Source organism: Balaenoptera musculus, chromosome 6 (assembly GCF_009873245.2).
Source record: "Balaenoptera musculus isolate JJ_BM4_2016_0621 chromosome 6, mBalMus1.pri.v3, whole genome shotgun sequence".
In the NCBI taxonomy this organism is placed as follows: Eukaryota; Metazoa; Chordata; class Mammalia; order Artiodactyla; family Balaenopteridae; genus Balaenoptera; species Balaenoptera musculus.
The window spans coordinates 7,084,120-7,097,490 of NC_045790.1; the positions used below are offsets into that span (position 1 = coordinate 7,084,120).

General features: G+C 35.9%; 1 protein-coding gene across 2 annotated transcripts in view; it reads right to left on the reverse strand.

Annotated features, from left to right (window-relative positions):
* The window catches only part of GLRA3 (glycine receptor alpha 3), a 191,486-nt gene extending 179,425 nt beyond the window's left edge, over window positions 1-12,061 (reverse strand). Inside the window, exon 1 of one of the 2 annotated variants that reach the window (XM_036856108.1) lies at window positions 11,941-12,061. In XM_036856108.1, coding sequence (XP_036712003.1) covers window positions 11,941-12,011 — 71 coding nt within the window. In that variant the 5' untranslated portion in view covers window positions 12,012-12,061. The remainder of the gene's footprint in view (window positions 1-11,940) is intronic. The other variant, XM_036856109.1, reaches the window with a different exon arrangement.
* Between the last annotated feature and the right edge of the window lie 1,310 nt (window positions 12,062-13,371).

Genomic DNA, 13,371 nt, shown 5'->3' on the forward strand with positions numbered 1-13,371 from the left:
GATAGAAAGATCAGTAAACTCCCACTCCAGATGTGGTCTGGTTGCTTCCATGGTTTTTCTTTTTCCTTTTTTTGAAAGAAAAACAAATCTTTCTTAAACCAATATTATTGTGCACTTTCTGTCAGTCACACTAATCTGAACTAACACAGCTATAAAGGGCTAGTCTGTTTATCCCTTGTTTATTTTCCTGCCACTCAACATCTTTCACATCTACCACTACAGTGGATTTTAGAAAAAAAAATAGTTTCTTTGAATAAAGGCTACTGATATTAGGTGAAGTGAGAAATTATAGCTGTAATGCTAAGTACATATTTTTTCTTAAGGAGAGATTAGTGCGTTTCTGACTGTGTTCGTTTAAAAAAAAATGTATTCCATAGATGGATACAGCTTTACCCATTACATTTTTAAAGTAGCATGTTAAGTACAATCACTCAGTGTATAGAAAAGCCACCCAGCCCTTCAAAGACAGAGCTGAGATCTGACCCTGAGTCTTCTTTCTCTAAATTCCTTCTTGTTTTCACATGTGCACACAAGTGCATGCACAGAGAAGACTGAGGCAAGAAAAGTTAGTTTACAAACCATCTAAAATAAACTAGCTCTTTCCTGTAGAGGTATAAATCTCATCTTCTTTTTACTACTGTATTTTTGAGCTTGAATTTTCATATGTTCCAGGAATTTGAATTTTTTTCATACTGATTAAGCTTTTCCAATGTAATTTTTGCTGTAAGTTGACATATATAACCGTACAAAGACACACAAAGAATGTCATACACTTCGGCCTTTTGAAGTAGAGCAAAATTTTAAGTTTACATATTATTATTTAGGGGGAGATATTTAGGCTACACATAAAACCTAATTCTCTATATAATCTCAGGAGGCACCAACTGAGGTCTGCAGTAGATTCAGTGTCTTTGATGATACGTACCGTATTTAAGATTTGTAGGAAGAAAGAGATAAGCCCAATTTCAGGAATTTAAGTGGGGGGGGGAAAGGATTTCATAATCTTTTAAAGGGTTTTAAAGTTGTTAGAAAGAAGCAACATAAGGCAGAAGGGAGATTTCTAATGGTTTTATCCATATAATCCTCTGCTACCTCTATTCTTCCCAATAAATAAAACAAGAGGCAAGAGAAAAACACGGAAGGCACATTTCTTCTTACTAGGCGGTACTATACAAAGTTGGGTCCCTTAGTGTTTTAATAGACTAAAGGTAATTCTCTTCTTAAATAGGAGCAATTTAAGAACTGGTGGAAAATATCATTTAATGCATATTAGAGTGTTTTATTGTTTTATAATAAGAAAGGAATTTATAGAGATAGATTGCTTTTAAGTTTTTCATTACGATTTTATCATGTCATTCTTCTTTCCCTTGTCAGGAATGTAATTGTTTATAAAACTATGAAAAGTCATAAATCTCTCCTTTTCTTGGATTTTTGTTTTATTTGATCTACTAATAATTAAGTTTCAGTATTCAGACTCCGGATACACATTTAAATGATACAAATTAACAAAAATATATGTATAGTGATATCAACAGAACTAGTGAATACAAAGTAGCTTATGTGAGTATTCTCTTCCCTCATAAGCAAGTGATAACAATGAAATATTTTGTTTAGAAATAGAGAAAACTATTATTGGAATAAATATTTGCTGATGTTTTCTAACACCTACAATAGTCATATAGATTTTCCCCAGGAAGTTAGTTCTAAAACAACATAAAGCATGAATTTATTAGACAGGAAAACTTGGGGGGCCCATGGTAGAGATGTTACTATGAAGTTTGCCATACCCTCCATTTCATATGGAGACGGGCCCGTTGCCTTTTCTAAGGATGCTTTTTCTGTCTGAAACACTCTTCCCTCTTTCCTGCCCACTCACATGCCATCAACCGTTCACGGTCCATTTAAATTCCCTGCCTCTTTATAAAAATTTTATACTCCTTTGCATTCCAAAAAAGATATTTTCTTTTCCCAATATTTATAATTGTTACTATTTTGGGGAGTTATTCTTGATTACATTTTCAACAATTGCCAGCAAAAAAGAAATTGTCATTCAGCCACCCTTTATAGAGTCTCTTGGGCTTAAAACGTTAAATGTATGTGAGTTAAACAGATTAAAGGCAAAAACAAATATCCTGTGATATCAATGGTTCTCAGTTTATCTAGGGAATTGGAAACGTGTCAGTGATTCTGATCCCAGAACTGTGAGAGGTGCCATAATAGAAATTCAAACATTATGCCTTGAGAATATGCATTATTTATTTGATTATTATTTAGAATGGTCATTTAATTATGTCGTCTTTTTTTCACTGCAGAGATCTTACAAAAAGTAGATAATTAAAAAGTATATGTTGCTTTAAAATATATTTTATATATATTTTATATATGTATATATATACTTTATACATACATGAAATAGTTATTTGCTACAACCATTTTTATATTAAGTGCTATTCCCTTTTTCCAATGTTTAAAAGAAGAAGCTATCATGACATGGAAGCTCAGTACTGCTTCATTTCGTAGAGGTGGGGATAGATCCCAGATAGGAACAAGTGAGACATAGGTAAGTAGTGAAGAAACGGAAAAGTGTAGAAGAATATTTTCTGTGAAAGAAAAGAGAGATAAGAGGCAAGTTGGTAAATATATTACCACAGACAAATAAAATTGGGAATAAAGAAAAAAAACAAAGCACCAAATCTCTCACTAATTTTCCTCCTAAATGCTAGAAGGAAAGAAAGACAGCATAGTATTTTTATTTATGCCTAGAATTATTTATTTGAAATTGTAAATCTGCTTTGCGGGGGAGGGAAGTGTTTCATTTCAGAAATGAGTGAGCCCTGTCAGTGTGCAAGACACTCTTTTAAGCCCTGGTGATAGAACTAGAAATATGTCACTGTCCCTGCCCCCCGGGGCTTCACAGTTTGAACTAGAGGCAGTATTCAGGCCACTACCACAGCCCTGGGACATACGCAATAACAAAGGTACTGTATTCCTGGAAGCACAGAGGAGGTATCCTCACCTAGACGTGGGGGAGCTCAGAGAAGGATTCTTCAAGAAGGTAAAGTGAGTTGAGTAGAAATTAGCCAGACAGATAGAATGCGTATGGTCCTCCCAGGCATTTGATGGATGGTATTTGAGTGGTTGTTTCATCAACGTTCACATCATGTATCTTCCCCTAAGTCCCCACCTTAAGTATTGTATGGCCAATATGAACCAAACCAAAGCAAAACAAACCAAAGCAAACCAAAACCGAACAGCAAGATAAACATCGTTTTCTGATGATTTGCTGACACCTTACTGCCAATTAATAATCATTCCTACTTTCTTTTCTATTAGTAGCATTTTACTTGTTACTCTATTTTCTTTCAATCAGTTTTTTTGTTTTATGTGGACCATTTTTTTTAAGTCTTTATTGAATTTGTTACAATATTGCTTCTGTTTTATGTTTTCTGGTCGTGAGGCATGTGGGATCTTAACTCTCCCACCAAGGATCGAACCCACACCCCCTGCATTGGAAGGTTAAGTCTCAACCACTGGACCACCAAGGAAGTCCCAATCAGTTTTTATTTTAATGGTAACATTACTCTCAGCTTTTTGTACATATCCCTGAACTCCTGAATTGAAGAATATCCAGACCTTATGTCAGTACTAACTGTTGAGATCCTTTCTATAACAACTATAAATTTAACTTAAAAAAGGAATTTGAACTTTTTCATTTATCTTACTTTGAAAACAAAAGAAAGTCAACAGAGTCTAAATCATAGAAAAATAAACTGTAAATGATATTATCTCTAAGATTTTTTTTTAAAAAAAGTTTCATGAAATTATGAAAGTCATTGAACAGTGATGTTGGTAGAGGCAGCTGTGATTTGAAATTTATTGATGGAAGCCTAGTGGCTTCTGGGAAACTTATGTATTTACAGAAAAAGATGTCACTAAAGTTTCCTAATGCTTTCAGGATTAAATTATCTTAAACGGTGTCAATAGATAAATGATTGCTTTACTTCTAGGTCATGACTCCAAACAATGAAACTATACAACTAGAGTCTAAGTATCATAAAAAGTAGCAACCTTTACACCATGCATTCTCAAGAGGGGTGTTATCACCCCAAGGAGGGTGGGTGAGAGTTTTATCTTGGGGGGTGAAAAATCTTATTCTTCTTACATATAAAGCACAGATCTATCTCTATCTCTATGTATCTATGGCTATATACCACACATGAGCAAATATACAATGTACTGTGATATTACAATTTCATGCAGGCAATTAGAAAAAAAAAAGTCTAAAAATATCTTTAAAGGGCTCCTTAGGAGGCAATGATGGAGAAAACAGGTTGAGAAATAATGCATTATACAATAGAAATTTCAATTTCTCATGGTGATAAGGAGAAACAAATCTATCACTTTTCCACTGGGAGCTGCCAATTTATGTCTGTTTTACAACTTCTCAGAGCCGGTAACATCTTCTGAGGCGATTTATTTGATCTTATAGCCTTTATGATATCTTGAACACAAGATTCCCTTTCCACTCCAAGTAATAACACACGTTGAAATAAAATTCAAATCTAGAGTTATAGATAGATAAACAGAGATGACAGGCAGGTAGGTGTCATCTCAGTGCTGATCTGTTGTTTATTTAGCATCTACTCCACACATGACATTGAATTAAATATTATGGCAGTTGAACAAGATCAGAAACAATCCTATCCTCATGGGAGTTACAATCAAGAAGGAGAGGCAAGACTTGCATGAAAATCTAAAACACACATTTGAAGGTGATGTCACATGTCCCCCCCTCTACGGTGGCATATTATAGAAAGTTGAGATTCTGCTTCTCCAGCACTTTGCACACTGCCTGGAAATGCAGTCACTGCTCCATAGACTTTTATAAAGTTACAAAGAGATTCAGGTAGACTGCTACAGGCACCCTGCAACTGGAGCATACAAGCTTCATGCATGGAGCAACCACATGGAAAATATTATCAATCCAAACTGTGTCTCAAATAAAAACCACACTCTCCACAAGCAGGATGGTCATTTTAAGTGAAGAAGCAAGCATAAAAAAAAGGAAAAAAATACAGAAACAAATACTTGGGGAGGGGCAGCACATGTGCCCAAAGGAAGTTTCCTATGTCCAGGAGAAAACAGAATGACATTTTGTTTTTTATTCATTAAAATTGTTTGATAAATATTTTCCTTTTCAGGTAAAAAGGTCCTTATTGCTGGAAATTTTAATGTTTACAGGATGACTACCTGTTATAGATATTTTTGAGAGATTTTCAAATTTAGGTACAATATTGGATGGACTAGTTACCTCTAATGTAAGCCCAACCATCCCATATTGGCAGTGTTTGTAAAGTAGTACCAGAAATATCTCAGGGTCTATAAATCTTAATTGGTTATTTTTGTCAGTGTGCAAATTTTGCATGTACTCCTAGAGAATGCTTCATCATTTGCATTGGAAGTTATTCCATGCAATAAACTATCTCAGAGGATGTTAATAACCTTTCCATTTTATGCTATTCTTAATTGTACCACTGAGGTTACTGCTTCTGTGCATCAAATTGTCTGAGAGGTACTGGTAATACTTCCTCCTAAAAACATCTCTAGTACGGAGATTCTGAAAGAATTTCAGAAATGCACTGTAACGGAGCTGCTTTTTTTAATTTAATTTTATTTTATTTTTTGCTATTGCTTCCTCTTCTGACAACACCTGAGGATTTCAAACTCTGTTTCCTAAAATGTGTGTGGTTGCCATGCAGTTGTTAGAATAGCTTCATTTTCTGGGGTGGAAGAGCTCACTCTATTCACACACTTTCTGTTTGTTACTAAACAGTTGGTCCTGTCTTAGAATGCCTGCCTTCACTCCAGAACCAGTTCTCGAAGCTGACTCACTTATCTCTCTTCTTGATGCATTTTTCCGACAAGACAAAACTACAGCTTTCTTCTAGTACAGAAAGACAAACCACCCATGTTTCAAAATGGACATCTGCATACACAGGAGTTCATTTTCAATAAATACAGTTAATCCAAGTATAAGGCTAATCATTTGGCGAGGAGTTTAAGAGACAGGTTTGGTGGGAAAGTCAAGGAGGATTCATCCAATATGCTTCATGTAGTAAGGAAAAGTTAAAGATGCATCTTCTCCAAAAGAATCCCAAAATAATTCACTAAAAGTCTCCTGAGAAAACTTAAGTTTTTAATCATCCATGATTGTGGACTAGTTTATGGATTAGTTGAAATTAGAGCATTCAAAGGCTATATAGAAAAGGGATAGATATACACTATTGATCAGAGCAAGTCCTTGGGATCGACAGTATAAAATTAAGATAAATCTATGACTTTGTCACTTGTTTATGACCAGTCGCACCTCCACAGTTTAGCACAGGACTCTCTCTGAGTACGACTCTGTGCCCTGCTCTAAATGTTCTACCTTCATCTCATATAAATATTTTTTCTGTTTTTCGTTCTTTGCGCACAGTGTGATCACCTTTGTAACAGTTTAACTGTTCAGTCTACAGTTCAAGCATTGTCTCTGTGTTCTCAGCTGACAGCAGGATACCCAGATCTACTGCTACCATCTCAAACTCAAAACCCCGAAAACCAAGTTCACTGTCCCCTTTTCTTCCAACAATCCAAATCCTCCACCTGATTTTCTTTCTTTAAAGAGATCATATTTTGATGAAAAATTCAAACATGATCTCCAAACTCTAAAACAAGCAGATTGTCTTTTTCTTCTAGTAGTCTTGTCATTGTTGTCTGTTTACATAGTTTTTTACTATTACTGATGATTATTAGCAATCTTATGATTAATTGTAATTTTGAGGTAAACTCTACCTCTGAAAGAAAGGGATTTATAGATATTTTGAGCCAAGTTACCAGACCATTCCTATAATGAAAACTATCCAGTTATAATTAAATTATTTGCTTCTAAATTTCATCCATATTCCATTATGAAAGGGAGCTGCAACTCCACATTTCGGCTGGTTTATTATTGTAGTCAGCTCAATAGTTGTTGCTAGCAGAATATGATTTTAAACCATAAATTGGAAATCTTTCAACTGAATTTGACCATCACCATTCCCTTAGCATGTTATAGGCTTGTATCGTTCCTACTGCACAGAATATTTTCTTTATATCTTATTTCTGCCCATTGAACAAGCATCTTATAAGATCCAGCACAAGTACCAACCCTCTGGGGAACTTCCCTATTTCACATTGCCTAAAACATTGTTGTTTCTGTTTTTCTTTTGTCACTTGGCCCTTTGTGTTTTCTTTCCTGCTAGACTCTAAGTTCCATGATGAGAAAGGTGATAATTTCCCTATCATCCATAGCCAAACTGTACCTAGCACAAACATGTGTGCACAGAATGTGATGATGAAATCTTGTTGAATTGCTTACCATTACACATTAAACACATATTTGGTGATTGACTTGCCTCAGTACATAGTTGTGTGATCAAGGGAGAGAAAAATTACATACAAGAGGAAATATTTAAAAGCTGTTTCCTGAATCTGCAGAGCAAACTGCTTGAGGCATTGACTAGAGAACTGGGCCACGATCCTTCTATACTTAGGAAAGCGTATGATTATTTATAGATACAAAGGGAAGAAGCATGTATTATGTGTAGCATAATTTAAAAACACTATGTAGAATCCTGCTACAGTACCTACATACAAGAAATCATCATAAAACTGACTTTATTCCCTGAAGTACATTTTTCTTCAAAATCTTACATAAGAAAATAGACCCAACATTAAAAAGAATTTTCCCCATCCTCCAAAACGTACCAAAAGCAAAAAACAAGAAATTCTATGCCAAAATGTTTTTCTTAGGCTTTGAAGTAAATCAAGAAAACATTTTGTTTGTGATTATCATAAAGTATGAAATTCATACATTCAGTGTTTTGACACAATATACCATAATTTATTCAAATAGCAAGTCTGTGTTGGTATCAAACTATAAAGATGAAAAACAAAATTGTATGTTGTGAAAATAATTAATTTAGATGAAATATTTTTGGCAGTTCTCCTGCTTTTGGAATTTGTTCTGTAAGCTCTTCATAATCATCACTTATTTACATTTCAAAGAAAGCTGAACACTGGTGTTTTGTTCTTTATTTTATTAGTATGAGAAGTAGAATCCAAAAGCCATAGGAAATTTTTTTCAAAAAACAGCAATATCTGAGCAAAATGTGAAAATTTTAAATACTTCACTACTAGGAAATTTAGATTTCTTATGTCTGTGTCTGACTTGTATTTATTAAAAGAATTCACCTCTTTAATAAGTCCCCTTTAAATATTACATTTCTAATACCTGATGTATTCTGAAAATGAATACTCCTAATTATACTATAGTAGTAAATGTTTTTTTTCTGCTGTTTTTGCCTTAATAAAACTCATTCACTGGGGTTTCCCTCGTGGCGCAGTGGTTAAGAATCTGCCTGCCAATGTAGGGGACACAGGTTCGAGCCCTGGTCCAGGAAGATCCCACATGCTGCGGAGCAACTAAGCCCATGCACCACAAGTACTGAGCCTGTGTGCCACAACTACTGAAGCCCACACGCCTAGAGCCCGAGCTCTGCAACAAGAGAAGCCACCGCAATGAGAAGCTCGCATACCGCAATGAAGGGTAACCCCTGCTCGCCGCAACTAGAGAAAGCCCACACGCAGCATCGAAGACCCAACGCAGCCAAAAATAAATAAATAAATAAATAAATAAATAAATAAAAAACAAAGTGGTACTGACTTGTAGAATCTCTGTGGGGAGAGAAACATCCTAATTAAAAAAAAAAAAAAACTCATTTACTAAAATGTAGAAATTATGCCAAGATAGAAACTAAAATATCATCTGTGGGCTTGCAATAATAGTCTACAAAACTGCTATAAATTTTTATAATAATATTGCACTGATCAAATTTTGTACTAGTAATAGCAATAGGAACTCTCATATATTACTCATAGGAGTTTAACTAGGTACAACTACCTTAGAAAACTTGCAGTATCTACTAAAGCTAACCATACTCATATCCACTCTATATTCTAGCAATTCCTCTGCCTAGTGAAACCCTTGGACCCAACTCATATAGTCCCCAAAATGCACGTATTCACATGTATTCACCAAAAAAAGGCATGATCAAGGAGGTTCATAGCAGCACTAGCCAAAACCTAAAAAAATACCCAAATATTCCTCAGTAGGACAATGGGTAGATTGTGATGTCTTCATATAATGGAATACCATACAGAAATGAGAATAAACGAGCTATTGCTACATGCTATTAACACAGATAAATCACATATGTTTCATAAAAATAAAGCAGACTCAAATAAGTATTTATATAAAGTTCAAAAGCAGGAAAAACTTTTAGTGTCGCATAAGTCAGGATAGAGATGATTTTGGGGCAAGGTAGTGCTTGGGAAAAGATATGGTGGTAAGAGGGGGCAGGGTGAATGCTCGTGTGTTGCTGACAATTCTACTTCTTGATCCGTGGTCTCTTGACATGGTGTGTTACCTTTGTGCCACTTTATTTGGAACTTTGTTGTTTGCGCATTTTTCTGTGTGCATTTATATGTCAATAAAAAAATTTAAAACCTTAAACCTATGAAAAACACACTCCTACTAGTATGTTATTTAATTAAAACTTCATATATGGTTTCTGGTTCTTGTTCTTACTTCCAAATTTCCCTGGAAATAATATTTTTAAATTAAAAAGATATATTTATGAATTTAAACAAAAATACTTTTTTGACTTTATTTTTTCCTTTACATGTTTCCTTTTTTGCTCAATACCTCACGAATAGGCTTAGCGAACAAAAAATAGTCTCCATAAAGAAACCGTATTTTGCAAGATATTTCCAGTACAGGGAGCTTCACTTTCTAAAGGAAATTTCTATAGAAAATTTTCCTTCAAGGACCATCACTGAAAAATAAAAATACTTAATTTTTTTATGTATGATTAAAGTTCTTCATAGAGTGATGAGCTACTCTCATCTAAGACCAGTCTAAGATAGAGAAAACTTTTCTTCAATTTGTGAAAGAAAAAAGAAAAACTTGATGAAGAATATATGTATCACCAAAACTTCTATATTGGGTATGTCTTTTTCAAGTGAATACATTTTTAGACTATTCATAAAAAGCATTTTAAACTAAATTATTTAATATTAATGAAGATAAAATTCTTTCTAAGAATATATTATAGGGGCTTCCCTGGTGGCGCAGTGGTTGAGAATCTGCCTGCTAATGCAGGGGACACGGGTTCGAGCCCTGGTCTGGGAGGATCCCACATGCCGCGGAGCAACTAGGCCCGTGAGCCACAATTACTGAGCCTGCGCGTCTGGAGCCTGTGCTCCGCAACAAGACAGGCCGCGATAGTGAGAGGCCCGCGCACCGCGATGAAGAGTGGCCCCCACTTGCCGCAACTAGAGAAAGCCCTCGCACAGAAACGAAGACCCAACACAGCGATAAATAAACAAAAATTTAAAAAAAAAAGAATATATTATAACAAATATCATGGTGATTTGCCATTATACAAATTTGACTTCATCGATCAAAATATTTTAGTTATTAACATTAAACTTCCTAAATCTAAGTATCTATCAACTAAGCTCTTCTGATTTCTTTGAAAAAAATAAATATGTGTATTATCTAAGATATTAAGAAATAATTATGGTAAAATAATCAATTTATCTTATGACATGAATTTTGTACTCCTTTCCATACAACTTACATAAATGTAATAGCTCTACATTCTTTGCTTTGATCACTACGTATGAAATTTGTAACAATTGTAAAGTTACAAAAATTGACTGTCATTAAAATATTTTTCACTGAAAATATTCTGATTTACAATGGTTTCAACACCTTACTTCAGAAAAAATCGATAATTTCAGAAATATAATAACCTTCACAACTAGTTCCTGTTAGTAAAGGTAGTTATTATGGGATACGATATGTTTTTCTAACGTGCCTAACGATGAAAACTTGACATAGCAACCCAGAAAAGAATATTTACATACTTCAAATGGAAATCATTATACACATAACTTAGTTACTCTCATAATTTGATTTCAATCTTCTTGAAAGTCTTGTGAGCCATAAAATGGAAATTTTAAGGTAATTATAATAGTAAAGTAAAATTTATATTGTTGGTTCAAAACTCCATATGAGCAGTATCTTGCTTATATATTCTTTGATGAAGAATGGGGGTTAAATTACTTGATCTTGTGTTTAGTCTCTCTTCTAATTAAAAAGAAAAAAAAGCCTACCAAATATGACTGGATATGATAAGAAAATGACACATCATAGAACAATTTTACCATTCAATAGGTTTCTTATTACTTTCTCCAAAATAATTATTCTTGGCATAGAACATATCTGGTGATTTATTTATTATTTTGCCTCCATGAACCAGGCTCTTTAGAAAATAGTACTTGCAAGGCCTTTATTATTTTATTCATTTGAACTTAACCTCTAGATATATCAACAATGTTCAGAATATCTCTGATCACTAAATGTTTATGTTCTAGATTTTTTTTGTCTTTTAAAAAGTAAGTAATGTTCCATTTCTAATTACTAAATGTTTTGTAACTTTCAAAAAAGAGAGCAACACCCAGAATTTATAATTCACTTAGAAAAAAGAAACACTTAAAGCAATTTGAGCAGGAAGACCTAGGCTTTGGAAATATTTTTTTGCTAGGGTAACCTCAGCTGCAAATAATATAAGATGCCAGTTACTAAAATACATTAATTAGTGAAAACACAGCAAAGTTACATGTTGTAGAGGTCTCAAGAGATAGACTGCTAGATACCTTTAGATAGAAAACAATACGATTTAAGGGACACTTTCAACAAGTCAACTTCGAGTTACATTCTCGGTTTCATCCATGACAAGTAGTTGCAAGGCTTGAATGAGTTCTCCAACTGTTACATACAAGTGGACTCACCTGAGTAGCAGTGCTGCTTCCCAGAAGTAAAATCCCGAAACTAACGTCCGAAAGTGTCTCACGTAGGCCATGATACGGAGGGAAAGACTCACGACTCTGAAATGAATCTTAGCCAAGGCATGGGGAAGGAGAAAGCCGGGAATGAGAGTGTGCAGTCTAACTGCGTGTGGTGTTGGTGGAGAGCAACGCCTGGAAAGCTTCAGCACCTGAGACAGCTCCCCGCGATCCGCGGAGACCCTCTCTTTCAAACACTTGAAATTCCCTTTCGACCCCTTCTCTGAGCAGGAGCTGAAGGGAGATTCACAGGATTACACATGTGCAGGTGATTTATACAGTGACAGCGGAATAACGGATGAGATGAGAAGTCTGAGGTGCCTAGGTTCTGGGCAGCAGTTCACGGGAGCTCTAGCGGCAAAAGAAGAATGCTAGTCCTTTCCTGACTCAGACCCACGACTGGAGAAAGAAGAGCAACAGCGGGAGCAAGGATGCGTCTGCACCTGCTCCAAGCGCCGCCCGCCCGAATCCCACTGTCCACCTTTGGGTAAACCCCGGGCCACTAGCGTGGCAAAGGGAAGCGGGGGCGGGGCCAGACGACACGGTCTTGCCAGCCAATCACAACCGCACAGCGGGGCAGAGTGACAGGCCACTCATGACGGTAGGCGGTGCTTAGCTCGCCAGGCTTTAAAAAAAAAAAAAAAAAAAAAACGTTGAGTAACTGGTGCGGAGCCTAAACCGCAACTGGAAGGAATTGGGGGAGGGAAGCCTCTGCGCTAAGAACTGGGGGAGTCAGCAGCATTTATGGATTAGGTAGCAGAATCGCGCTAGAGGGACCCTCCATTGTTCCCTTCCGGGAGAAGGCACAATTTAGTAATAAAAGGTCTTTTCGGATGTGACCCTGTCTCTTTGACCCTACATCAAATGCAAGAGTCAACAGTAAACCCAGACCCTTGGAGAGGTCTAGGGAAGAGCAGAGAATGTGGTGCTGAAAACCAGCGGAACAGGAGAATCAGCTGCTTCTAGAATCGTCTCACAACCCTGGCCGGCTTCTGGCCGGGAAGCGTTGTTGACTAGAGTCAGTTGAGTTTCCTTCAGTGACAATACGGGTTTAAAAAGATGAAGGTGGGAAATCTAAAGAGATGGCTTCTGAGGGGACCACGCTACACACCCGTTTTTTCTTAGGCGTCTTCCATATTTTAACATTAAGTTCCAGGGAGAACGACAACTAGGTCATATGGTGCATCTTTTCTTCTGCCATCCAACTCTCTCCCTCCCCCACCCCTCCATAACCATTTATATAGGGACTTGGATTGGAAGACTGGGAAGGGAAAGTGAGTGTGCGCGTGTGTGAGAGAGAGATCGCGCACACGTTTCCATGCTTCTTCATGCACCTCAAAATAATGGAATTTTTAATCACTAAAACTTAGGCTATTA